This window comes from Pteronotus mesoamericanus, unplaced genomic scaffold (genome assembly GCF_021234165.1).
Source record: "Pteronotus mesoamericanus isolate MK-2021 breed Mesoamerican mustached bat unplaced genomic scaffold, CSHL_Meso_final contig_25, whole genome shotgun sequence".
NCBI lineage: Eukaryota > Metazoa > Chordata > Mammalia > Chiroptera > Mormoopidae > Pteronotus > Pteronotus mesoamericanus.
In genome coordinates, this window is record NW_026555105.1 from 9,668,587 (window position 1) to 9,695,529 (window position 26,943).

At 52.4% G+C, this 26,943-nt stretch overlaps 1 protein-coding gene across 1 annotated transcript in view; it reads left to right on the top strand.

Annotated features, from left to right (window-relative positions):
- The window catches only part of CDH22 (cadherin 22), a 69,343-nt gene that overhangs the window by 1,002 nt on the left and 41,398 nt on the right, over positions 1 to 26,943 (top strand). The window contains exons 2-3 of the mRNA XM_054573655.1: positions 8,468 to 8,762; positions 22,074 to 22,193. Coding sequence (XP_054429630.1) covers positions 8,468 to 8,762; positions 22,074 to 22,193 — 415 coding nt within the window. The remainder of the gene's footprint in view (positions 1 to 8,467; positions 8,763 to 22,073; positions 22,194 to 26,943) is intronic.

Consider the following 26,943-nt stretch of genomic DNA (forward strand, 5'->3'; position numbering starts at 1 on the left):
CTAAGGCAGACATTGCTCACAAACTCTTCATTGAAGGAAGGAATGAATGAATGAATGAATGAAAGCTCCTTTCTGAAACTCTGATGGTCAACGTGGCCGAAGATCTGTGCCCTCGGGAGTGTAAGGAACCTGAGGTCTTTTGTTCATCCATTCACTCCCTGAGCCTCTCTTGGTTGTGATGCTGGAGAGGCAGAGGCGAGTAAGACCCAGCCTCTGCCATTTGGGAGCTCCCCAGAGTGGCAAAGATGCCCTGGTGCACAAAAAACTTCACAGGTCAGCCCCCGGCACTGAAGTAGGCGTTAATGAATGGTATCTGTTGGCTGGCTTCATAGAGAGAAAACACCTGAGCTGGGTTTTGATGTACAGGTAGGAGTTCATCAGCCTACTGGGAAAGAGGGCGTAACCTATGCAAAGACTTGGAGTACTGAAGGAGCCCGGCTTATTTGGAGACTTGTCAGTAGTTGGGGTGTTGAGGTGGAGGTAGTTTGTAGGGCCTGAGAAGCAGGGTGGTGCCCAGGGAGAGTCCTGTGGCTTCTGCTAAAGCCAATCAGCATTCCAGGGAGCTTCGGTCAGCAGAGCTGGGGAGAGACCAGCTCTGGGGTTTCCTGCATGCTGAGGTCTGGGTCTGAAAATTGGGAGCCTGGCCTAGCTGCTGAGTTCAGGGCTCAGGGCTCAGGATCCTAAACAAGGACGGGAGGAAAGCTTTAATGTTAAACTTTCCATTTTCCTGGCAGGAAACCCAGATTTTATCTCATCTAGACATAGTCACCCCTGGTTTTTGGCTACTTTTCCCCTCCATACATGTGGCTGAAGTTGATCCCCGCAGCTGAGCCAAGTGAGGATTTCACAGGTTGTGCTCAGATTGGTTCATGTCCTTGCTCGAGCAAACTAGTGGCAGAACCTAAGACCGCTGACTCCCAGCCAGGGCAGTGAGAGGGTGGGCCTGGTAGAACGGGGTAAGGGGGTGGGAAGGAGGAACCAGTGCCCCCCAGCTAGACAATAGCTAATGGCGAGGTAGCTGAGGATGCTTTGGGGCCAGACACACCTGGTTTGGAGGCCTGGCTCTGCTAACCCATTAACCATACTACCTTAAACAAGTCACTGCATCTCTCTGAACCTCAGTCTCTTCATCTGTACAAGTGGGGCTAAGAGAGATCATTCCCTTTTACCTGGCTGGTAAAAGGATTAAAGAAAAGTGAGCACATACAGTGTTCTGCCTGCAGCCTGGTTGCTTGTTGTGTGTTGTTTTCTCATCATTCCTATTGAAGCACTTAACACTTAAACTGCAAAATAGAAATCATTCTTCCCTTTTGTAGACAAGGAAACTGAGGTTCAGAGAAGGCAAAATCGTAGCGGGGCCAAGTGCTTGGCCAGGATTTGAACCTGTGGGTGCTGGAGGCCTATCCCAGCCTGATTCTTCAAACTTTTCTGAAACTTCCAGGCCAGGGAGAAGGACTTTGGAAAACCCCTGAGAGACAGGGAAGGGCTCTGACATCTCTGCCTAAATGGCTGTGGTGGCCTCAGGCACCCCAGCCCTGTGGTCCACCCAGCAGCTAGGGCTCAGGGAAGGCCTCCCCAGCCTCCTCTGTGCTGAGAAGATCCGAGAATCCGCTGACTCACCACTGTTGTCTGCCTCTGTCCAGCCACTGCCACCTCAGCCACCCGAGGTGAACCCCCGCCACCTGTTAGAACCACAGTCTGTCCGTGGTGGCAGAGCCCCAGTAAATTCCTTCATTATAAGGTGGGGCAACTGAGGCCAGAGGCAGAGAACATCATGCCAAGACCCCGGCAACATGGTCAACCCATTGATCGGATCCCCTGACACCCACCTCCGGCCCAATGCCGTGCATCCTGTTTGAGCGTCCGCTGTGACGGAAGCGTTGCGCCCAGCCCAGTGGTCTTTCTTGTCACAGCAACCTCCCTCCACATCCCCAGTGCTGTCCTGACTGTGTCACCCTCCCCCTTCATCATCTGCACCCACTGCCCCTCCTCGCCTGCTTTCAAGGCCACATCCAGGAAAGGGCTCCGTGCAGGGAGGAAAGACAAGTGAGCATCTCTTTGCAAACATTTGCCCAAAGCACATTTTCTCATAAGGGCGGCATGGCGTGTGGTTCAGGGGGGCCCACTGGAGCCAGGCGGCCAGGGCTCGAATCCCAGCTCTGCTGCTTGTTTTCTCTGACCCTGGGCACGTTATTGAACGTCTCTGTGCCTCGGTTTCCTTTTCTGTTGAGTGAGGCTGTTCCTAGCACCTCCTCAAAGGGTTGTGATGAGGATTCAATGAGTCAGCATATGTCAGGACCCTAGAAGAGCGCTGGGCATGTGCTCAGTATTAGTTTTTATAATTATAGGTCTCGCCTGGTACTTCCAGCACCGTGAGAATACCATCTACACGAACACAGCAAACCCTGCTCTGAACCCAGAAAGCCTCTTGGCAACCTGATGTCCTAATTTTTCTCCACAATGTGTGTGTGGGGTGGTCTCTAGCCCTCCCTTCACTCCAGGAATATGAGCCTGGGCTTTTAAAAACCACTTGTCCCCTTTCTAGTGGAATCCCATTTTTGTACAGCTGGTTGTGCGTGCACGTGCACGCGCACACACACACTCATACTGCGCTCTTTCGCTCTTCAGGGAGAAAGGACTTCTCTACGGTTTCAGTTAATTCACTGCTTCTGGGTCCCCTGCCCCAGGGAGCCACTGGGAGGGAGCATCTGTCCTTGTCGAATTCCAAAGGTAGCTTAGCAACAGCAGCATCTCCAGTGAACCCCAGCCTCAACGGTAACCTATTTTACCACCGCCTCCTCCATCGCTCACCGCCAGGCTCCTTCCTGTCAGCACCCGCAGGAACCTCTGGGCCCAGGGGTTGACACCAAGGTCCCACGCCAGCGGCTCCCTCCGCTGTCCTGTCGCCTCCGCGGCCGGGCCCACCTCTTCCCCTCACCTCACAAGGCCCACCCTTAAAGCAACCTCCCAACATTTCCATACAATCTGGGTACGTAGACTAATCCCCTTTCCTGAACTGTAATTTCCCCGGAGGCTTCTGTCAACTGGTTGTGGATTTTGTAGGATTTTTAATTCTTTTTTTTTTTTTTAAGAAAAGCTAGAATTATATGGGGTCAGCACTCATGACCAACTCCTGTGGGCGGTGAGATCTATTTTAGATATACAGCAGGATTAAAGTGGGGAGGGAGCAGATTTAATTAAGTTGCTAATATTTAAAGAAAATTGATGAACTCCTGGTTTACGAGTAGCACAGGCATGAACAGACCCCTTATTCGGGGAGAGGCTTTTTATTTGATTTGCTTTCCGTTTAAATCCTGGACTCGTTTTATTTGCGTTGCCACGCTGTCCGTTTAATTGTCTTTAATAAGGAAAACGTACCTCTGTTCCCATTTAATTTTGATTTAATTAGGAGGAAGTAATTAATGGCCTCATAAATCCTGGTTTTCGGCCCCCCGGGTGAGAAGCCCTCACTCCTGTGTTTTTCATGTTGTTTATGATCTAGGGCTGGGGCTTGTGTGGGGGGAGGTGCGTCTCCTCCAAAGCTGCCCGCACGTTGATGCAGTGGAGGGACCCCAGGGTGCGCGGTCAGACAGGCCTTGGGGCCTCCCCTTGTTAGCTGTGTGACTTTAGGCAGGATATGGGCCCTCTCTGAGCTTCTGTTTGCCAACCTGTACAACAGGGAGAGAATAATCCCCAGATCACTATGAGATATCAACAAGGTCGCGCGAAGAGTCTGGACGCCTGCCCAGTGACTCCTCTCCTGTCTTAATTCGTGCATCCCTGGGATTTAACAGAATGGCTAGATCGTCCAGAAACCCCCGAAGACACTGGGGAATTCTAATGACAGCTGTGTATTTCATTATTCATTTATTCAATGTGTTTGGTGCTGTGCCCGTGCTGGATGCTGGGGAGATGGAAACAAAGCCATATGCTTGGTCCTCAAGGAGCTCATGACCTCACACTCTCATGTGCGTGCACACTCACACACACACACACACACACACACATTCAGCTCTCCCATTCCCCCGTCTTTTCTCTGCATCTGCAGGCGTTGTCAGGGTGCGAGGGTGCGCCACGCTTGGGGAGTTCAGACAAAAGAGTAACCGAAGTTCGTCCCGGCCCATGAGGCCCAAGGCAGCCGGGGGGACAGACGTGCAGCATTGAGGGGCTACGGGGGGTGGGCATGGGGCAGGAGGACTGAGCAGGGTGAAGGCCTTTCAACCAGGTGGGAGGGCATCCACAGGGCTTCCCAGAGGAGGAAACACGCTGAGTTTAGAAGACCCCAAGCAGATACTGGACGATGGCCTCTCTGTCTCCAACGGACCAGGATCTGAGTGACCCCCAACCTCTCCTGAGACTAGCTCAGGTGGGGAAGGCAGAGGAGGTGAATCTGCATTGAGCGCCTACCATGTGTCAAGAGCTTCCACATATGATCTCGGAGATCTTTAAAATTTATGGGAAATAACTCCAGCCCGATCTCCAGATCGGAAAGCTGAGGCTCAGAGAAGGGTTGCCTCATGCTGAGGGCCCCGTGACAGGCCAGTGACAGAGCTAAAGATGGAACCTAGATGCTCCTGAAGCCAAAGCCTGTCCCTTCCCTGATTTGGGATTTGATGTCCTTTCCAAATGATGAAATAGAGGCTGCGGCTGAAGAGGCCGCCGACAACTCGTGTTCGGCCTCGCCCTGAGCCGTGCGGTCCAGTGACAACCCCACAGTCCGCCCCTCCTCCTCCGCCCCCTCAGCCAGAAACACTGTAAGTGCACTAACCGTGTCCCCAGAGGCTGCAGAGGGACCACCCGTGCAGAGGAGTCAAACAGATCGGGGCCCTTCTCAGCCTCTTCACCTGGAAAATGGGGATACGCGTATGTGTACCCTGAAATGAAATCAGATTTCTGCGGAGGCCTGTGACATATGTGTGATACAGGCTGCCCAACCTGTGGGCGTCCCTGGTCCGCACTGGAAGAAGAGTTGTCTTGGGCCACCCGTTAAATACATTGCGACACGTAATCCCCAAAAAAAAATCTCATAATGTTTTAAGTAAATTTCCAGTGTTGTGTTGAGCCGCATTCATAGCCATCCAGGGCTGCATGCAGCCTGCGGGCCCGCAGGTTGGACCCCCCTGTGCCAGGTGATTGGTAAATGAGAGCACCGTCCTCCTGCCTCCACTCATAGCTGAACGGCTCGAGAAATGTCCTCCTACGATAGGGCCACACGCCCGCCCTCTCCACTCCGGAGCCAGGGCCGGGGCGAGCAGGGCCGGCAGCCCCAGCCCAGCCCGAATCCTCAGCTCCCAGCTCCTCCGCAGGCTGACCGGCCCTGTCTGATGCCACAGTCCCCAGTGGGAAGCCACTGGGCCCCAGCACGACCTCTGTGTCATTCTTCACAGAAAACATTGATGACATCACCCCTGGGTTCCACTCCCTCCTCCCCACTCCTCACTCATAAGCGATTCCTGTCCAGGGTCTGAGTTAAAATGTCAACAGCTGCAGGGACAGGAAGGAGACCCAGGAGGAGGAAAGAGAAGGAAACACCCATTCACAGGGCGTTTAGGTCCTTGCTGTTCTCCTTTAATCCTCACCACGCCTGCACCGAGTAGGGCTTGATCTGATTTCCCCAGTGGGGAAATGGACTCAGAGAGGTAAAATGAACAAGCCTGTGGTCACAAGTTTCGTGAGTCACGGGGTCAGGAGCTGGCTTCCCCCATGCAGCTGTGTGGCAAAGCAAATGACTTCCCCTCTTTGTGCCTCAGTTTTCCCATCAGAGAAAAGGAAGAATAATAGTGGTCCACGTGGCAGTGACGAATTCTAATATTATAGCTCTTAAGCATCCCCCTACATGGTAACTACAGGCACTTGTTTTATTGCGCTTGGCTGTATTGTGCTCCACAGATGTGGTTGTTTATTTGTTTGTGTGTTTACAAATTGAAAGCAAGACCCTCCAACAGCAAAAAAAGATTATGACACGCTTTATTGCGGTGTCTGGAACCAAACCCACCACGTCTCGGAGGTTTGCCTATATCCCACCCACTGCTCAGAAGTGCTTGCCGATGAAGTAAGCAGAGGGCAGGTCTGATTGGAAAGTGGGCACAGGCGCTTCTAAAAGGGATCAGGTCCACCCTTTTCTATTGCCACGACCCGCGGGCAAACGTGGTGGAAAAGCATAAACAGCAAACAAGAGAGACAGGTCTCCTCACCCCCCGGCACTGCCAATGATTCAGGGCTGCCGTTCTGAGATAATTTTATTGGGGGCATTAAACTGAGTTATGAGGTTTTTACAATCCAGCCACTTATGAGAAATCTATTAACAGTAACTGGACAGGAAGAAGGCTTCTTGCTGGAGCCCAGGACAGGCATTAATTGGGGCAATCTATAACAGAACGGGGACCCAGAAAGGTTCCACCAGACGCCTCCATTTACTCCCCGCAATTTCTGCTGAGAATCAGCAGACTCGCCAAAAAGAGAGAGATGCCCATTAATCGGCTAATGAAATATGAAAATGTTTATGGGCCATTCAATCTTCCAAATGGCACTTCTATAATCCACCTTTCAGACACAAAGTTCCACCAGCAGAATTTATTCCCCAGCTCCCCCTGTATGGCAGGCGGTGGGCTTTCGTCCCTGTTTGTGACGACTTTGTTGGCACCTGTTATCCTGCCGAGCAGGCTGGGGAACACAGGATCCTGGCCAGAAATGGAACTTGGGGACTCTCTCATTCACACCCCATCTCTCTGGAAGCTTAGAGAGGAGCGGGGACTCAACCCAAGGTCGCCAGCTTCATTGGATGCATTTTCCTCTGCTCAGAGCTGCCTCGGAGATTCGAGCATCGGAGGATACGGGCTTAGATGTTTCTGTTTGGAAGAACAGTCTGCTGCCTTCCTTGCCCAAGAGATCTCTGGACAGTGACAACAGCCGGGATCTGGAGCCTGCGAGTGCCTCAATTAAATCCCAGTTATATATAGCCAACATTTAGCAAGAATATAACAGTGCGATAGCTACCATTTGTTGGGCACTTATGTCTCAGGCAGGGCTGATTTTCAGCTTGTACTTACCGGTGTGGTTGTGCCGGTTGTTGAGACAGTGAAAAAGCTCTCTACCTGCGGTAAATAGTCTCTCTGCGCTCCCTTGCCCCAACTCCCTCAGCCCCTCGGAGCTCTCTGTGAGCTGGCAGCCACAAGGTGGCCCTGCTGTGGTCCCACTCTGTGGACAGTGCCATGCCATGCCAGCTGTTAAATGCTGTGTCATGTGGTGCCAGGCAGGTGCTAAGGGCCCTGTGTAATTTCAACTCAATTATCCCCCAGCACCCCCAGGAGGGAGGTGCTGTTATGATCCATGTATTACAGAAATGGCGGCTGAGGCCCAGAGAGGTGCAGCGGACACACAGGGAGACAATGCTGCAGCCCAGGCCAGGCTGTGACACCTCCTCCTCCCCCCGGGCTCCTCTGGGGAGGCTGGAGGGATGGAGTGAGAAGTCCAGGCTGTGGACGAGGCTGTTTCCTCCATGCAGCAAATCATCCCACTTCTCTAATCCTTAGGAGGAAACTGAAAAAAGACAATCTATAAAATCAGTAGCAAAGCCTCCTCTAATACTTCCTTTTAAATAAAGAACACTGAACTAGATAAATACGTAAATTGCTTAGCACAGTGTCTGGCACATAGTAAGCGCTCCTTCAATTTGCATTCCCTTTTCTCCTCTCCCTTCATGCCCTGTCCCGCTCCTGTGCCAAGCCCTGGGGCTGGCTCTCCAGATACCCAGATGAGTAAGATACAGCCCTGAGCTCTGGGGGCTCAGAGTCTAGGGAGACTGGGGAGTGGCTTGGAACCTTGTCAGATGTGCAAACTGAGGTCCCATTCCCAGACCTATTGAGTTGGAATCTGCATCATAACAAGATCCTCAGGTGAAGTGCGTGGACAAGAGGCTGGAGGAGCGCTGGCTACAGCCATCCAACAAGCTGAACGGGATGATGAGGCCTTGATGTGCTGCAGAGATCCTGGAGGGGACTGGGGAACGGAGCTTCAGAAAAAGTGGGAGGAAGAGGTGGCATCTGAACTGAGCCTGCGGGATGATTGGAGTTTCACTAGGCAGTGAACAGGGTGCTCACAGCAGGGACCGACTGGTGGGGAGGTGGCTCTGGACTTCTTTGTAAAGGCAGTAGGGAGCCATGGAAGAGTCACAAGTGGGATTCAGATCTGCCTCTGAGGCTGAGAGCTCCGGCCGCAGAGGGAGAGGTAGCTTACAGGGCAGGGCTGGAGCAGGCAGAGCCATGGAGGGCTGGCGGAACTCCCCAGGCCCGACAATGAGGCCCCGACAGGTGCGGCAAGGTTCCCCAGGCCTCTGTGTTTTGACACAAGAGCGGGTATGTCAAAGAGGAGACTTCATTAGGAATAGGCACCCAGTGGGACTCAAGGAGGGGAAGCCGAGAGGAGCTCCCTCCCACCCCGCACCCCATCTTCCTCCCCGCCTCTCCAGATCCACTCGGACTCAGACGAGGGTGATGGGGCCATCAAGTACACCATCTCGGGCGAGGGCGCAGGCACCATCTTCCTGATCGATGAGCTGACAGGCGACATCCACGCCATGGAGCGGCTGGACCGTGAGCAGAAAACCTTCTACACGCTCCGGGCCCAGGCTCGGGACCGCGCCACCAACCGCCTTCTGGAGCCCGAGTCGGAGTTCATCATCAAGGTGCAGGACATCAACGACAGCGAGCCCCGCTTCCTGCACGGCCCCTACATTGGCAGCGTGGCCGAGCTCTCGCCCACAGGTGGGCTGCGGGGTCCTGGGGGGATGGGCTGGGCCAGGGCGGGCCAGGGCGACGAGGAAGGGGAGCTGCTAGATTTTGAGGGCATCTGCGGCCGGTGTGACCAATACTCTGGGGCGGGAGGCAGGAGAGACAGGAAATGCTACCCCAGGGCAGAGGGAACAGGCATGAGCCCAGGTGCCCACACGAGCTCAGGCACAGTCCTAGACACAGTCACAGCTGTGCACGTGGACAGAGGCATACACGTGACCTCGGGCACATACACGGACAGAGTCCCCACAAGAACATGGGTCTACCTGTGGACACAGAGATACACTCGGACATTGTCTTACACCTACACGCAGTCACACACACAAGCCTAGCCTCACATGCCAGCTCAGCTGTCCACCCATACACAGCCCCATTCAGGCACAGCCCCGCGTGCCAGCAACATCGCACGGCCACACACACAGGCTCAGGTGCGCGCCTTGACGCAGCCCTGCACCAGAGTTCAGCTCCATCTTGGCCACAGTCCCCACGCAGGTCAGGCAAAACAAGACGCATACGCCTGCAACCAAAGACCACTAGAGTGGGACACATCCAAGACAAGGCCCAAGCCCACAACCAGACACAGCCTCATGCCCAACACAGCCACGTACAAGGCCGCCCAGGAAACAGCCCTTACTCAGACAGAGCATGTGCACAGCCACCTACACACACACACACAAGAAACAGCCACACCAAGAATCACCATCCTGGGGCCAGGCTCCACCAGAATGTGGCTGTAGGCGGGTCTGGGCACAGCCAGGCGCAGCGACACTGAGGCAGCTTCACTCATGGCCATCAGGAAGCTTCAATGCACCAGATCCAGTAACCCTGGGACAGAGGTTCAGAGAGACAGCTGAGTCCCTAGGCATAGATTCAGGTGCATGTACCCAGGCATGCTGCTAACACCCAGGGACCCTGGAGACACGTGGAAAAGGGAGCATGCACAGGGAAGGTCCTGTCTGCAAGAAGACCTCAGACATGGCCACACTCAGAAACTCACAGCGTTCGCCCAGCAGGGAACACTGAAGCCAACGGTCGGGAGAATCCGCCCTCCCCCTCCGTGGGGCCCACATCCAGCTGGCTGGCCGCCAGGCCCCACTTGGGCTGGGGCTCCTGGTAAAGCCAGGAGCTGTGTCTCCTTCCTCACCACGTTAACCTAAGCACCTATCAGCCAGGCTGGACGGGGAGCACGCCCCACTGCTATTGCACCCTAGCCGAGGGCTCAGCACCGCTTCCCTCTAGGCCCTCCAGCCTCACGGGTGTGTGCCAGATGCCAGGGTTCTCTGGGTTCTTGGGGGAAATTGCAGTCAGCCCCAGCTCCCCCAGACTGAGCTAAACTGGCAGATTGGCAGGTGATGAGCAGGCAGCCAGGAACTGAAGAGGAAGGAGTGGGCAGGAGAAAATAGTGGGCACCAAGGGAGGGTGGGAGAGCAGAGAAGTGAGGGTGTGAATGTGGGTGCCACTGGCATGCACACACACAGGTCCATGCGTATGCCTGGTGGGCACATCTGTGGCTGGTCAAATGGCACGTTAAGGCCTGTGTGCCCATGTGACATGCTATGTGTCTATTTGAGTGCATTCATTCACTTAAGAAACACGTACGCGGACGTACTATGTGCTAGGCACTGGGGACACAGCCATGAAAGGGCAGGCAAACCTCTCTGCTGTCAGCAAGTAAACAAACAGATCTTTGACCTGGAAAGGTTTCTCTGAGGAGATGGCGTTGAAGCAGAGACCTGAAGGGTGCGAAGACAAGGGCCACGGGGGAAGAGCATTCCAGGCAGAGGGAACGGTGCATGGAAAGCCCCTGACGGGAAGTGGAGGGGCAGCCAGATCTTGGAGGCATGCGGACCACAGTCAGGGCTTTGCCTTTTATGCTGGGCAAGCTGGGAACTCAATCTATGGGCTTGTCCAGAAGAGTGACATGATGCAACTTAGTTTTAACAGGATCCCCTGGCTGTTGTGTGACAATTAGGTGGTAGGCAAGGAGGGAAGGGGCGAGGGCAGAGACAGATTGCCCATTGAGGAGAATATTGCAATTACCTCGGCAGGAAATGATAGTGGTGTGGAACAAGGTGGTCCCGGTGAGGGTGCTGAAAAGAGGTCGACTCATGGACTGATTTCAAAAGTAGAGCTGAAAGCATTTGCTAATGGATTGGATGTGGGGTGTGAGAGGAAGGAAATTCAAGGATGACTACCAAGACTTTGACCCGGACCATTAAAGAGATGGGATTTCCATTTGCTGAGATGGGAGGAGCAGATTCTGGGGAGGGAGGGAAATCAGGAGCTTGGTGTCAGACATGCAAAGTTGGAAGTGCTGATTAGCCAGCCAAGTGAACATCTGGAAAAAGGTATTTCAATATGCAGGCTCAGTGGAGAAGCCTGGGCTGGAGACAGGAATTTGGAAGTTGTTAGTTTCAAAGACTGCCTGGACTTTCAGAGCCCAATGAGTACTTAGAAATCAGTTTTGCAAATGGGGGAGACTGAGGCTGAGAGGGCCGGTGATATGTCCAAGGTCACGCAGCAAGTCAGAGGTAGCTCAGGCCCCTGACTTCCCAGGCCCAGCAGCCCCTGCTCCTAGACTCAGACTCTGGCCTAAGAAGATGCGGCCCTGTCTCTCTTCACTCAAAACCAACCTGCATGTTTCCACATGGAAAAGGCCAGAGAGGAGGCTGGAGAAGGAACCGAAGGACCTGAGGGAAGCCTGGAGTCTGGGAAGGCTTAAGCAAGGGAGTGATGTGGGAAGACTTGCGTTTGAGACAGCGCCCCCTGCTGCTGTATGCAGGATGGGTGGGGATGGTCAGGGTGGGGGCTGCAGAGGGAGCCCCACATCCGTCTGCGTGGCCCGCGGCTCATGCATCATTGCTTCACTCACGCTTTGACTCTGAGAGGCGCAGGACTGATGGTAGCGTCCCCATTGGACAGATGGGGACACCGAGGCTCAGAGAGGCGAAACTGTACTTGCAGTCACATGGCAAGTCAGTGCCGGAGCAAGTCGCTGAGCGGGGCTCCCAGGCTGTTGCAGTGGCAAGGGTCCTTGTGTCACAGGTGGGGAAACTGATACCAAGAGAAGGGCAAGGACTCATTCAAGGTCACCCAGCAAGTAAGAGGCAGGGCCAGCCTCCAGCTTCACGGGCACCAGCCTGAGGAGTCTCGCCCCTGCCTCACCTCCCTCTCCGGCCTGCTCACTCTGACATTCCACTCAGGAAAAAGTCAGGCAAGCAGACTCAGCTTAGACAAGCCAGGCAACCCAGGAGAGGGAGGAGGAAGCAGAAATTAAATTAGTTTATTTCATTTGAGCAACTTTTTGAAGGGGAAGCAAAATCGACACCAGGGTGCTCACGGAGACTCCAGGCGGCTTTGAACATCAGTCACAATTACTGAGCCTCCTGATCCGGGCTGAGGGGGGCGGGGCCGACAAGCGCACCCGGTTCTGGGCAGCTTTGGAGATCAGAGGGAGCAGGGACGCAGCTTGGGACATGAAAGGCAGCAGCACTCGCAAATTAAACCACTCACGGCTTAAAAGCGAAGGGAAGTGTGCCAGGGCCTCCGGTGAGCCACACTTCCAAGGAGGGGCACCCGCTGCTGACACGTCCTGCAGCTGACGGGAGGCCTGGCTCCCCCCGTGACCTTGGCCAAGTCCCTGCCTCTCTCTGGGCCCCATGTTCCCTTCTGAGCACTGAGGGGGTTTCATTCATGCAACAGACATTTTTTGAAAAAGATTTTATTTATGTATTTTTAGAGCAAGGGGAAGGGAGGGAGAAAGAGAGGGAGAGAAACATCAAACCGGGGACCTGGCCTACAACCCAGGCATGTGCCCTGAAGGGGAATCAAACTGGTGACCTTTTGGTTTGTGGGACGATGCCCAACCCACTGAACCACACCAGTCAGGGCTTGCAACAGGTATTTATTGCATGCCTACTAGGGGCCACGCACTGTTCCACGTATTGGGGGTTATTAGGAAGCCTATGTATAGAGCAGGTTGAGAGACAGGAAAGAAATAAACAAGCCGATATATTATACACCCAGGTGTAAGTGCTGTGAAGGATGGTGAATTGGGAATTATACGGGTGGGGCAAAAGGGGGTTTACAGCTGTTTGCATGGAAAATAATACAATGATTCATAAATAATAAAACAAGAGTAAACTCTGGGTTTCACATACTCAAAGCTATAAACCCAGTTTTGCCCCATCTTATTTTGGAGGAGTGCTGTTTTTTTAAAGATTATTTATTTATTTATTTATTTATGGAGAGGGGGAAGTGAGAGAGAAAGGGGAAGAGAGGGAGAGAAACAGCGATCCGCTGCCTCTCCTTCCTCTCATACACGCCCCAACCATTTGTGCTCCAACCAGGGACTGAACCCCTAACCTAGTCATGTGCCCTGATCAGGAATTGAACTGAGCCGCACTGGTCAGGGCAGGGAAGGTCTTTCTTTTCATACGGTGACATTTGAACAAAGATCTGAAGGAACCAAGGGAGTGAGCCAAGGAGCTATGTGACACAGTGGTTTTCATACTTTATTGTGCATCCCCATACCTGCAGGGCTTGTTAAAACACAGACGGCTGCCTCCTCCCCTCCCCACCGCCCACCAGGGTTTCTGATTCAGTGGGTCTAGGCTGGGTCTAGGCTACTAGAAATGTTTGCATTTTTAACAAGTTCCAAGGTGATGCTGATGCCACTGGTCTAGGGACCACACTTGGAGAACCACTATGCTGGAGGAATATGTTCCAGGCAGAGGGAACAGCAAGTGCAAAGGTCCTGAGGCACAATGTGTTTGTCATGTTTGAGGACTAGCAAGAAGGTCAGTGTGGGTGAAGAGAGGAGTGAAGGGGAGAGTGTCCAATGAGATCGGAGGAGGTACCAGAGGCAAGATCACTTAGGACTTCGTAGTAGAGAAGGGACATGATCCAACTTATATTTTTAAAGGATGACTGTTGGCCCCCATGTTGAAAATAGACTGTAGGGGGCAAGGCTGGAAGCAGGAAGATGAGGGAGAGGGCAATTTCAGCCATGTGGACAAGAGGTGACGGGGACTTGGACCAATGTAGGTGGTAAGAAGAGATGGGATCGAGCTGTATGTTGAAGGTAGAGCCTACAGGGCTTGCGAGGGATTGAATGCGGGGCATAAGAGATGAAATGAGGACGATGCTGAAGTTTTTGGCCTGAGCAACTGGGTGGCTGCAGCTGCTTTGCTGAGATTGAGAATGCTCCAGGAAGAGCAAGTTTGCCACGCAGAATTAAGGATCCATTATGAGACAGACTGAGAATGAGATGTCTACTAGAAATCCAGGTGGAGTTGTCACGGGGGCAGTTGGATCTCTGAGTCTGATGGTCAGGCGCGAGATCGGGCTAGAAATACAATTTTGGAAGCCATCCACTCTCGGAGGAATTTTAAGGCTTGGGGCTGGATGAAATCAACAAGGGAGTATGTTGTGTTAGAGAAGAGTTGGACTAGATAACCCCTTGATGTAGGGGAGCCAGACCTCTTCCCTGGGGTGTTAGTATCCGCCCAGGGTACAGCAAGAGGACCTCACAGGGCTCCTGTGTGCAGCTCAACTCTACCTATTCATTAATGCCAGTTATGTATAAGACAATATACTTGGCACTGTTGAGGATACAGAAATGAGAAGTTCAATCCAACACACATCTCTTAGCCACTACTTTATTCTGAGCACTGCAAGGGATATAAGGATAAGTAATTGAATTAAATCCATGAATGTTTATTAGCACCCATTATATACAAGGCCTCCCGTGTACTTGGCCCTGTAGGGGTTGCAAAGATGAGTCACCCAACTTAGCAAACATTTATTAGCACCTACTTTATCTATAGCCCCAAGGGTGTAAAAAGTAAGCAGTTGCTTTCACTTCAATAAACAGATCCATACCTACCGTGTGGGGATGCAAAGATTAGCAAGATTCGACTCCTGACCTCCACGTGGTGGCAGATCAGTTTTATTTCTGGTGTCAACTCTAATTGGTAGTGATTTTAGGGCTGTCTTAAGGAGTCTGAGGTTTCATTCAGGCTCAACGGAAAAGAAAACCATAATTGATTAGTGATGTCTGCTTGAGCAAAGGCAGGAGAATGTGGTAGCTTATATGCCATAGGATGGGCATTGCTGGACTGTGGAATTGTGTCTCAACAGACTGGAAATGGGCAGAGGCTCTGCCAAAGCCACTTTCCCATGTATTCCAATCCCTCTGTTAGCAGTATCTTTAATAGATGGAGAAAGACTGTTTTATAGTAGAGTTTGCATTGGGATATTCACTAAATAATAGTTACCAGCCAACACTGCTTTCATGGAGATATTTCCCTTTATTATCATGATCCTGGAGAATAAGCAGGGCAGATATTACTGTTCTCATTTTGCTGAGGAGGAAATAAATTCAGAGAGGGAGAGAGAGAAAGTGATTTGCCTGAGGTTCCGGAGTAAGATAGAGCCAGAATCAGACCCAGATCCCAAGCTACTTGTCTCAGAACTCTTGGAGAATAGTCACAACCATTCTTTTAGCTGGTGCAAGACCCTACAGCTTGCAAAGCACTTTCATATCCCTCATTGCATTCCATCGTCCCAGGAAATCTCTTGGATTAAATGTTGACACCCCCATTTTACAGCTGAGGAAACTGAGGTTCTGGAGGGGAAGAGAAATGCAATTGGGAGAGCATGCTATCTGATTGCTAAATCCAGTGCTGGGCTGGCAGGGGCAGAGGGGAAGGGAGGAAGGCAGGAGGCAGTGCGTCCCCAAGGGTCCCATTTGGGTAGGGCAGCAGCAGGCCGGGAGCCTCTGATTGTCCCACCTGCAGCCAGAGAGAGTGTAGCTCAGCAGCCCTCAGGCCCAAGCCAGGAATCAATCGCTGGCCTCTGCAGAGACAACTTCTAAAGATGTTTTTAATTAAAGTCCAGGAAGATCTATATGTGCAATATCTCCTTGCCTAGCAACGGCACTGGCTCTCGCCACCCTGGGTGGGGATGGGGGGACGGGACAGGAGATTTCTGGTGGGAAGAGGTAGCAGAGAGGAGCAGAGGCTCTGGCCCCCAGGAGCACCCCACAGCCCAGGTGCTCTGAACAGGAAGGAATGTACCTGTGTCTTTCTTTGTCTTTTTCATCAACAAATCACTCAACTCACATGAGCACACTCTCTGTGCCAGGCCCTGTGCCCACTGTGGCAGGGGGTACAAAGGTGACAAAGCCGCCATCCTGCTTTCAAGGGTCTAGCACATAGAGGGTGCTCTGTAGATGCTGGGTGATGGAATGGAACTGAATTATAAGCAAAAAAATTTTGCTTTCTGCAACTGGCGGAGGGACACTCTTGCAGACGCTTAAAATGCTGCTGGCCCAAACAAACTAGGTGACCTGACAACTTACCAGAGCACCCTGTTTAAATGTGGGGAGAATGGGAGGGCATATGGGACTCCATTTCGCGTGGCAGGGGGACGGGTTGGATCCACCCACACACTCAACAGCTGCCTGCGCGCCTGAGTCCTTGGCTGGGTCCATGAGCGGAGGAAGAGTGAGGGGACGGTGTCCCGGAGTCCCTGAGACTTTGGGGAGGTGTTTGTGGCGTAGCGGGGCCCTGAGCCCGCCAAGCCCAAATCGCCTTCCTCCTCCTTGTCCCCCACCCCCGCTCTCTCCCGCCCTCTTGCGTTTTAGGTGTGTCCATCTGTCTCCGTTTCTGTATAACTTTACTTTCCAGCTTCAATTCTGTATTTCTCCCTCCCTGGGTCACATTGTCTCTGTCCCACTTCTTTTCTGTCTCCATGTGTCCCTGCCTCTCCCACCCGTATGTCTCTGTCTCTGTCCTCATTTCTCCCTGTGTGTCTGCATATCTCTGTCTCCCCACTGTCTCTCTGCCCACCTCTGTCGATCTCTGTCCCTCTGTCCTTTGTCTCTCTGTCTCTGACCCACTTCCTTGCCCCTTCTTTCCGTGCCACCTTCGTCACTCGGCGCTGGGACTGCCTCCTCCCCCCATCCTGCGACCTGCCCCTCCCATGCAGCCACTTGCCTGCACCTCCGGGGCATCATCCATCTACATTAGGCTGCCCTGGCCGGGCTGCGGAAGTGGGGTGGAGGCCAGCCCAGCAAGCGCATTATAAGTGATGATCAAAGAGGGAGTTGGTGGGGGCCGTGAGGGGGGAGTTGGAGAAGGGACTTGTTTCCTGTGTAATCTGAGCATTCCCAGGGACTCGACAAGTGGTTTTTAATTTTTAATAGAAAGCATTCCGAGCAGCTCTGGCAACAGCAGGGGGTGGGACTCATTTTTTATAAATGTTTGAGAAGCTAAATGTGAGCTGAGGGTTTCCCAGGCCCAGCAGGGCAGCGCAGGGAGGGAGGGAAGAGGCAGGATAATCATAATTACAAACATCTTCATAATAATGACACTTGGTCACCTCGGTTGAGGACTCTGTTCTTTTCCGAAGTGTTTCATCTCTTTCATCTCATTAAGGCGCCTCCCTCACCCAATGAGGCAGGGAAGATAAAGCTTTATCTCCATTTCACAGGAGGGGAACTGAGGCCCAGTCAGGTCAGTTTCCCCATAACCAAGGGCAGGGCTGGAATGAGAATTCCTGTCTTCAATCCCTGAGTGCCACTCCCCGTGGCACCACCCCCTCCCTGAGCCAAGTGGGGCTTCTCCTGGGGGCCCTGGAGCCCAAATGTGGGCATCAGTTGGACCCCACATAGAGCAAGGGACAAGGGACAAGAAAGGAAAGAATTCTGGTCTGGGAGCCAAAATGTGGGTTCCAATTCTGGCTCCATGATGAGCCATGTCCGAACCACCCAGTAAACCAGAGACAAGGGGTGGGCAAGGCCCCTCCCTTGAGATACTGTTGCCCAAGGATCTCCTATTAATGGCCCAGGACATGGGCCCAGAGATCTTCTGACCATACAGAGAGGAGAAAGGAATAACGCTGGTGCAGTGCCAACTACATGTCTGGCTTCTTAAATCCATCATCTCTAATCCGCTAGCATCTCTGAGAAGCAGAATGGGCCCCTCCATATTTCAGACAAGGAAATAGGTCAAACGGGAGGAAAGACTTGACCAAGGTACAGAGAGAAGTGGTGGGATTTGAACCCAGGGCTTTCTGATGCCAAAGCCCACATAATGTCCATAGAGGTGTGAAGGGCATCTCCTCTCAGGATGTCCAACTTCTCCTGCATCACCCTTGCTGCTTCCTTCCGGTGTCATTCTCAGCACAGGTACAGTGAGTCCTGGTGGGTGACACGCTGGCTACACAGACCTTGGTTTGAATCTTTTCCTGTCATGTATTAATGATGTAGCTTTGGGAAAGTCATTCGACCGCTCTGTGGCTCAGTCCTCACCAGTTCAATCAGATGCTGTGTCTAGGGCATCAGTTCTTAGCCTGGGATGCATGTTAGAATCACTGCAGGAGCTTTTAAAAATACCCTTGCTTGTGCTCTACCCCAAGAGAGTCCTATTGAATTGGTCGGGGATGGGGCTCAGCATCAGTTTTATTTTATAGCTCCTCAGAGATTCTAATGTGCAGCCAGGCTGAGAACCACTGGTTTCTGTGCTCTCCCAGGACCAGCCTTTCCATATCTAACATCCCACATGGAGCCCTGGGCTCTGAGATCCTATTTGTCCAAGAATCATTTGGGCAAGCCTTCCTATGCCAGCCTGGACTTTGGCTCCTAACCTCAGGTAGCAGAAGGGCTGGCTTGCAGCACCATGGACAGTGAACAGCTTGTCCCAGCTCTGGAAGTCTGGGCTTGAACAAGTTGTTGGGGAGGGAGAATGCTCAGTACAACTCCTTGCCATTCCCCTCCTCTTCCCTCCCTCTCCTTTCTCTGAATCTTCCCTCTCTGGCTTTCAGTCTACTTTTACTCCTACTCGTATTGACCCATCTTATCCATGTGGGTTTTGACGTCAGGTCCACCTGGGTTTGAATCTTACCCTTCCCATTTCCTTGCCAGGAGAATTTAGCCAAGCTCTGTCCTTGGTTCTGAACGTAAAAATCCACCCCCCAACCCCCACCCCTCACAACAGTCCCAAGAGTTCGGTATACTAGCGCCCTCATTGTGCAAAGGAGGAAATTAAGGCACAAAGTGTTTCATTACTTTGCTCATGCTCCTCATATGTAAAGTGGAACTCTTAATAGAGCTGACTTCAAGGCTTTATTATATAAATTCCATAAGAAACTATACATAAAGGGCTTATCAATATCCAACACAAGTCATCATTGAATAAACACAATCTATCATTACCATGGAACAATGATATACAATGATATACAATGATAAGTTTCATTATTACTTATCATTAATCCACAGTTCCACTCTTCACTATACATAGCAGTTTCCTCATCTGTAAAATGGGAATAATTCTACTGGAATTATCTCGTATCAGCTCACAAGAGCCAGCATTGATTTTCAGGAGCCTTGTGAGCCTCTTGATACCACATTGGTAGCTTGAAATTGGCCATGGTAGGAGTATTTACACCGCGGAATTCAGCAAACACTACAAAGCCGGGCATTCCTCCCTGCTGCTCCAGCCCCTGGAGCTGATGGCTAAACATGTACCAGCACACCACAGCGTCACATCGCAGGGATGGCACGAGGACTGAAGGAGGGAATGGACGTGACAGCACATTGTAAAGCGCAAACTGCTGAACCTAGGAGGGGTGACCTCAAGGGGATCCCCCAGCAACCTCAAGCTTGGCCCCATTCTGTCTGTCCATTCTGGGGCGTTGCTGACTTGTGAAGAAGGCGGAAGGGGTGTGGGTCCTGGGGAACCAGTTGTGAATCACTGACCCTTCACCATCCCCACGTGTTGGCATTAACTGTAATGGCTGCAATAAAGAATCCCAGATTGGGGAAATGACTCCATCATCCCCGAGAGAGTCCCTGGGATACAGTGCGGGGCGGGGAGGGAGAGAGAGGAAGGTCAGCCATATCCCTGTGGCATCACTCAGTCCAGTATTGTGTCTTGCTCAGAGGGTGGAGGGAAACCCACAGAGCGGGGGTGAGAGGGAGATCCTCTCTCACAACAGTTACAACAGCCACTGTTTATGGAGCACCCACCATGAGCCTGATGCTTTATGTATCTTTCTTCTTCCAAATCAGTATGTCTGTGAGAGAGGCATGATTGTGCCATTGTATACTGGCAGGCAGCACCTCCAGATTTTGACAGCAACCTGCATTTATTGAGTCTTTAGCAAGGGTTAGACACTGTCCTCGGAGCTGAAAATGGAAATCTATTTGAATTCTCAAGCCCATACTACCAAGAGTTTGGTAGTACTATCACCCTAATTTCACAAATGAGAAAATTGAGGGACAAGGGGGTTTGTGCTATACCCAAGGTCAAACTGGAAAGAAGTGGCAAAGTCATACTGATTGTGATTCAGTACATCCCCAGAGTCACCGCACCTATACTGACTCTGGCACCCAGAAGGACTTTGGCCTCAGAGAGTCCTGAGTTCAAATCCCACCACTTCCTCAGTCTGTGCCCGCAGTCAAGCCATTTCTACTCTTTTACCTGTTTCCTCACCTGTAATTAGAAGGGGCCCATTCTGCCTCTCAGGGATGCTATGAGGATTAGAGATGATGAATTTAAGTGCCTGATGAAGCCAGGCATGTAAAGGACATTCAATAGTTCATTCCTTTCTCCTCTCTCTGTATAATGGGGTGGAGGCACCTGGGATCACTCCCTTGGCCCTGAACAGGAGACCCTGGGCACCAAGCATCAGGAGGGAGGTGGCTTACCCAAACCCTTCCCCAGCTTCTCCTGGAAACTCTGGTTGACATGGAGCTGGAGCCACCAAAGAGAAAGGCGCATTGCAGGGCAGGTTTAGGAGGCTCGTGATGGGAGGGAGGACACCAGAGGGAAATGAGAAATGCAAAAGAGTGAAAAATAAATACATGTGTCTGTCTGGAATGATCGAGGGCCCCAGGCTGGAGGCGGGAGAGGCGGGCGGCAGGCCGGCTTAGCAGAATTGCTGCAGTAGCATTTCCAAAGCCTCACTCATTAGCCAGGCAGTGAGCTGGTCTTCCCTCCCCGCATGCTGCCCTGCTGCCCTGGAGAGCCTGACCCAGGCCCAAGAGGGCGCTACTCAGAACCTCAGCACGCCTGGGCCCGCCCTCTCACCAGCAGGGCACTCAGAAGAGAGCGCCTCCTCGAAGTGAGGTCTGAGTCTTATCCCCTTAGGTCATATCCTGAGCCGCTGGGCTCCCTGTTGGGTCTTTCACCTGGCCCCCTTCTTTCTGAAAAGGTTCAGATAGACCACCTGGCTTTCCTGCCTGCCCCCACCCCCTCTGCCCCATTCAACCCCTCCCCCACCCCGACGCTCACCCCCATCCTGTCCAGCCTCACGTCCCAAGCTCTGCTTTTGTCAAATTGAACATGATGTCAAATTAGAGCCATCTCTGGGACAGGCCGAGAGAAGCTCCCAGTTTAATGAGGCAGCGTCGAAAATCAATAACTTAATTGCCGCTCTTTGATGGACTTTTATCCAATTTATACTCTCCCCAGCAGCCTGCGTGCAGAGCATGAGGAGAAGCTGTGTGTCTGTGGGGCAGGGACCATCTGGGCCGGGGGTGGGGAGGGGCGAGGAGGGCACCAGGGCCCACAGCCAGCTACTTCCCAAAGCGGGAGCTGGGCACCGCCATCTCCCTTCCCCGGGAGCAGGGACACTGGCCCCTGAGCCCCAGTGAACTTGGTTATGCTTCGGGCTGCCCCCTCAGCCCCCACTGCCCCGTCCCAGGGCAGGATGGGGGTGGTGAGAGTTGCGCAGAGGAAGGAGGCAGAATTCCCCTGAGAATTCCAGAGGGGCTGGGGTGGGTAGGAAGGCTCCTGCTTTGGGACTCGGGTGCCTGGTCTCCAGTCCTGGCTCTAACGCTGGCTGTCCCGACCGTAAGTGGCCACGGGCACCGCCCGCCGAGAGGCTGCTCTAAGCCCGCTCTGCCCTGGGAGTCCAGAGGGCATCCCTCAGGAACGCAGGACTAGGATGTTCCGCATTTTGGCGAAGAGGAAACTGAGGTCCAGAGAAGCTGCTCTCCATGGCTGCGCCCTACAGCTGGGTGGCTTGGGAGGGAGGGGGGGCTTGGTTCCAGACCTGATTTCAGGATCGTTCTTGCGCCAGGCTCTAGGAAGGCCCCTGGTCAGGAAGCAGGTTGGGTGGGACTCGTTAGGGGATGGGGACTGTGAAAAGATTGGCTTCGATGGCCTCCAGCCTGGGGCTCCTCTCCCAGTTTCCTCAGGGGTAGGGAGAGGTGGGGAGGACGAGCTTGGCGGCCCCAGGTGACCCCTGTGTTGCTTGGTCCCCCGGGCCCAGGCACATCGGTGATGCAGGTGATGGCCTCGGATGCGGATGACCCGACCTATGGCAGCAGCGCTCGACTGGTTTACAGCGTGCTGGATGGAGAGAACCACTTCACGGTGGACCCCAAGACCGGTGAGGGGCGGGGCCGGCCACGAGGGGAGGGGGGCGCGGGGGCGGGGCTGTGGGCGGGGCCTGGGCGAAATCAGGGGCGTGGAATGAGGGGCAGGGTCGGAGGGGGTGGGCTGTGGACCGAGGACAGCAGCCACATGTCTGCGGTCAGCCTTCCAACCACGTGGCGCTGAGGGTAGGACAGAGCACAGGGAAGCATTTTGACGCTCCAGGAGACAGACCCAAAGGTCGAGCCAGGCAGGAAGAGGGGAGGACTGAGACAGAGAAAACAACGCGGTGGCGGCCCCCGCAAGACTGGCAGAAAGACAAAGGCAGGAGGCGGCCACTAAGGGCGCCCCGAAAGGACTTGGGAGGCCCTCTCCTTGGACCTAAACGGAGGCAGGCGGGCCATCAGTGCACTTTGGGGGAGGCCGGCTAGTGAAGGGCACCTTTTCAGCAGTCGTGAGAGCTCCGTTCAAATTCCAACGGGAAGACGGAAACACAGACTGTTAAGGAAGAAAGTTCTTGGCTTATTTGCCCTCCCCCAACGCCACCAAACGACGCTGCAGCGCCCCCACCCACGGGGCCCCACTTCGCTCCGAGGTTAGAACCTGGGTAGTCTCGGAGGGGCCTTGCCAGAGTGGCAGAGGGGACAGAAGGAGGAGACTGAGGCTCAGAGAAGTGAAGTGGCCGGCTGGAGGTCGCACGGCTGCAAGGGGCTGCCGCTGGCAGGGTTGGTGCTCTCGTGGTCCCCGGGAGAGGAAGGGACAAGTGCTCTAATGGGGCTCACAGTCGGGTGCGGGGAGGGGGTCAGGCATGTGCACGGGCAATTAAGATTTAAGATGCACGGTTTTCGGCGGTAGCAGTGTCTCCAAAGGATAAGAAGGACTTGGCCAGACAGAGATTCAGAGAAGGGCATTCCAGGCGGAGGGCGTGGTGCAGGCAACCTTGGAGGCCGAGAACGTCCGGAGGCCTGAGGGGAATTGTAAGCAACTCGGGACTGGGGAAGCGGGCGCGTTGAGAAGCGATGCGGAGCGGCTGGCAAGGGCCTGCTTTGCCCAGGGGAAGGGAGGGCCAAGAGCGTGGATTTTATTCTCGGGGTAATGGGGCAGCGAGGGGTATTTGATGGAGCTGCGTTCTGGGTTTTTGTCTGTGTGTTTGTTTTGTTTTGTTTTGTTTGGAGAGGGGTTCAGGAGTCCAATCTATTAGCACAGTTATAATTATATTTTCTTACATAGATTATTATTTTTTTCTCCTTGCAAAACTAATACATTTTAGAGAACATTCAAACATGAAACAAGTGTTCAAAGGAGAAAGAAAGGAAATGCTTCCTACCTCCACCCCCAGTAATTGCAACTCCAAAGATAGCCACTCCTAAATATATATATATATATATATCCTAAAAGATCGTGGACTCACTCATTTGAAAACTAAGTTATTTTGTAAATAGAAAATATATTTCAAGGTTCAAAATTCAAGAAGTCCAAACAGGCGTTTAGTGGAAATTCTTTACCCCTTCCAGTCACCCAGTCACCCAGTCTGTGTCTCCAAGGCAACCAATGTAATTTTCTTGTGTATCTTTCCAGAGCTATTCTATGCATGTACAAGAAAAGAAGTATATGGATTTGTTTTATTTTTTTTATACAAATGGTAGCTATAACACACCATACACACTGCTTGCCTTTTTTGCTTACCAATACATCTTGAAGATTATTTCATGTCAGTACATACAGAGCTTTCTCATTCTTTTATTCAACAGCTGTGGTGGATACACAAAAATTTGTTTCACCAGTCCCCTGTTGATGGACACTTATGCTCTTTCCAATCTTTTGCTACAACGAACAATGCTACAGTGAATAACCTCGTACATACATCACTCGGTGTGTATGTGGGAGTAGATCTGCAGGATAATTTTCAGGAAGTGGAAAGGCTGGATCAAAGGGCACACACATTTACTTGGGATCTAGATAGATAATGCCAGCGTGTACCAGCTTGCACTCCTGAGAGCCACGTACGAGGGCGCTGGGTGCCCCTCCTCCTCGCCAGCACATTGGGTTCATTGATGACTTTGAAGCAGGGAAGTGACATGCTCAGGTTTTCATTTTAACAAGATCCCTCAGGCGGCTGCTGTATAGCATGGCTCAGAGGCAGGGGTTGCATTCCAGGAGACCCGGACATCCGGGGTGCCCAGCAGAGAGCCCTGAAAACAAAACAAAAAAAAAAAAAAAAAAAAAAAAAAAAAAAAAAAAAAGCGCCCACAACAACAAAAAAAAAAAAAAAAAAAAAAAAAAAAAAAAAACAAAAAAAAAAAAAAAAAAAAAAAAAAAAAAAAAAAAATAAAAAAAAAAAAAAAAAAAAAAAAAAAAAGAAAAAAAAAAAAAAAAAAAAAGAGAAAAAAAAAACAAAAAACCTGAGGACAGGCCTTTCTGGGGAGCAGACCTTGGGGCACGGACCTACAGGAAGTGAGGGTGGAAGCCCGTCTGTATCTAGGAGAGAGCTTTTAGGCCAAGGAAACTGTAGTGTGTGAAGTGTTCAGTGCAATTCTTGGTACCTAAATGGAAACCAAAGGCATGAAGAAGACGATAATGATGATGCAGCCTGAGGAAGTGGGGCCCTTAGAGTTGATCAGCTTCCAGTGGGGAGGAAAGGAGAAGACAAAACATAGAAATAAGGGAAGGCCCAGGACCGAGTCCGGGATGTGGCAGGGGTGGGCAGATAAGGAATCAGCCTCCGAGAGAGTGAGAAAGACAACCTGGTTCCAAGGACGCGCACCCCCCACTGCAGAGGGTCTAGGGGAAGGGCGCAAGGGGGGAGCCGGGGAGCCAAGGAGCCAGAAAGGGCAGAAAGAGTTAGTTCCCAAGAAGCCAGAGAGGGCACCAGGCAAGGCAGGCAAAGGTGGCAATGGGGTCCCTCGGCTTTCTTAGCCTGAAGGGGTCTTTGCTGACATTTCCTAGGAAGGACCACATCTTTCCTCCGCTTGCCTTCAGCACCCCTGCAGGAGCCACCCGGTGCGTTTCCCAGCCCCAGCTCTCTTTCCCCAGCCAGGAATATTCCGTTGATGTGGGGCTATATTTAGCAGCTACTGCGAGGTACAGCCTGTTCTCGCTGTGCAGATAGCAGGGAGCGGAGCCCGGCCAGGGCCTGAGAGGAAGGTGTGAAGGACAGGAAGGGGTGGGCTGCCACGAGGCCCAGTGCCAGAGGAGGAATTAATGTGTGTATTTTAAAGGCCAGGCCTGCCAGCAAGCCCCCCACAGGGGCGACAGGGATGGCATTTGCGGGCTAATGAGGCCTCACTTGGGCTCCAGGGCCCCTTCTGCAGCATTTGGAGGGGACAGCAGAGGTGATGAGGACAAGAGGTGGAACTGGGGGTGATGTGTGAGGAGAAGGCCGCAGGGGGCCGCCAAGGCCAGGTTCTGATTACCAGCCCCACCCACTGCCACCCCAGCAAGAATAGAAAGACTTGCGCAGAGACTTCAAGGTATCCACTGAAAATTCTCACCTGGGCCAGAGATGTCCATTTTCCTGGGAGAGAATGAAACTAACCTTTGCTGAGCATCAAAGGAGCTGTGGCAGAAAGTCAGGCAGTCGAAAGTGTTTATTGAATACCAACTAGGTGCCAGACCCTATAGATAAGATGATGAACAAGACCAACATGGATCTCTGCCCTCATGGAACTTACTGATGGGACATCCAACCCAAGACTTGAGGGGGGATCAGCGAACCATCTCTAAAATGTGAGACCTGCGGCCAAAAGCTTTATCTCATTTCATCTTCCCAACAGCCCAATCAACTGGGTATCCCCATTTTACAGAATAGGAAAATGAGGCTCAAAGAGACTCAAGAACTTGCCCCAAGGTCAGACAGCATGCAAACGATAGAAAGAAGTCTTGAACTCTATCTGTCTGACTCCAAAGTCCTTCCTTTTTGCACTGCCTGAGATTTGATTCTGTAGCCCCTTCACATAGTAGGCCCTCTTTAAGGGATTAACAAATGAATAAATGAATTTGCAGAGCCAGAAGCTTTCAAGAACAACTTCATGGGCTGATTTGGGAATTTTACCCCAGCCCCTCAGAAGGGCACCAGCCTCCAGGACGCTTCTCCCAGCACCAGGAGGCAGAGTGGGGAGTAGATGGAAAAATATGTTGTCAACATCCCCCTGCCCCATCCCTAAACTGGCCTCAAAGTAAAGTGACTTTGCCATTCCTCCCACCCCTTAAATCCGGGCCGGCCTTGTGGCCGCTTTGGCCAATAGAATGTAGCAGAAGTGATGTTCTGTAAATTTCCAGATTAGGCCTTAAGAGACCTTGAAGCTTTCACGTTCTCAGCTGGAACATGAAAGGAGCATCCTTTCTCATGGTCCTGAGACTGCCATATAAGGAAGCCAGCTCAGCCTGCTGGGGGATGAGCGAAGGCCTAGCGACAGCCAGGGTCAACTGCCAGCCATGCGCATTAGGCCATCGCGGGCCCTCCAGCCGGCTGACCCCTGCTAAATGCAGCTGCATGAGTGTGCCCCAGAGGGGAACGGGCCCGGGAACTCAGTTTCTCTGACAGATATCTACTGCTACACAACAAACCCAAAACGTGGTGGCTTAACACAGCAATAATTTCTTATTTGTCATAATTCTATGGGTTTGCTGGGGTCAGCACATGGTGACAGTCAGCTGGCAAGTCAGCTAGGACAGCTGGCATGGCTGGCCCTCTCCCTCCATAGCCTCTCATTCTGGGCTTCTTCACAGCATGATGGTCTCAGGGTTCCAAGAGGACAGGTCCCCAG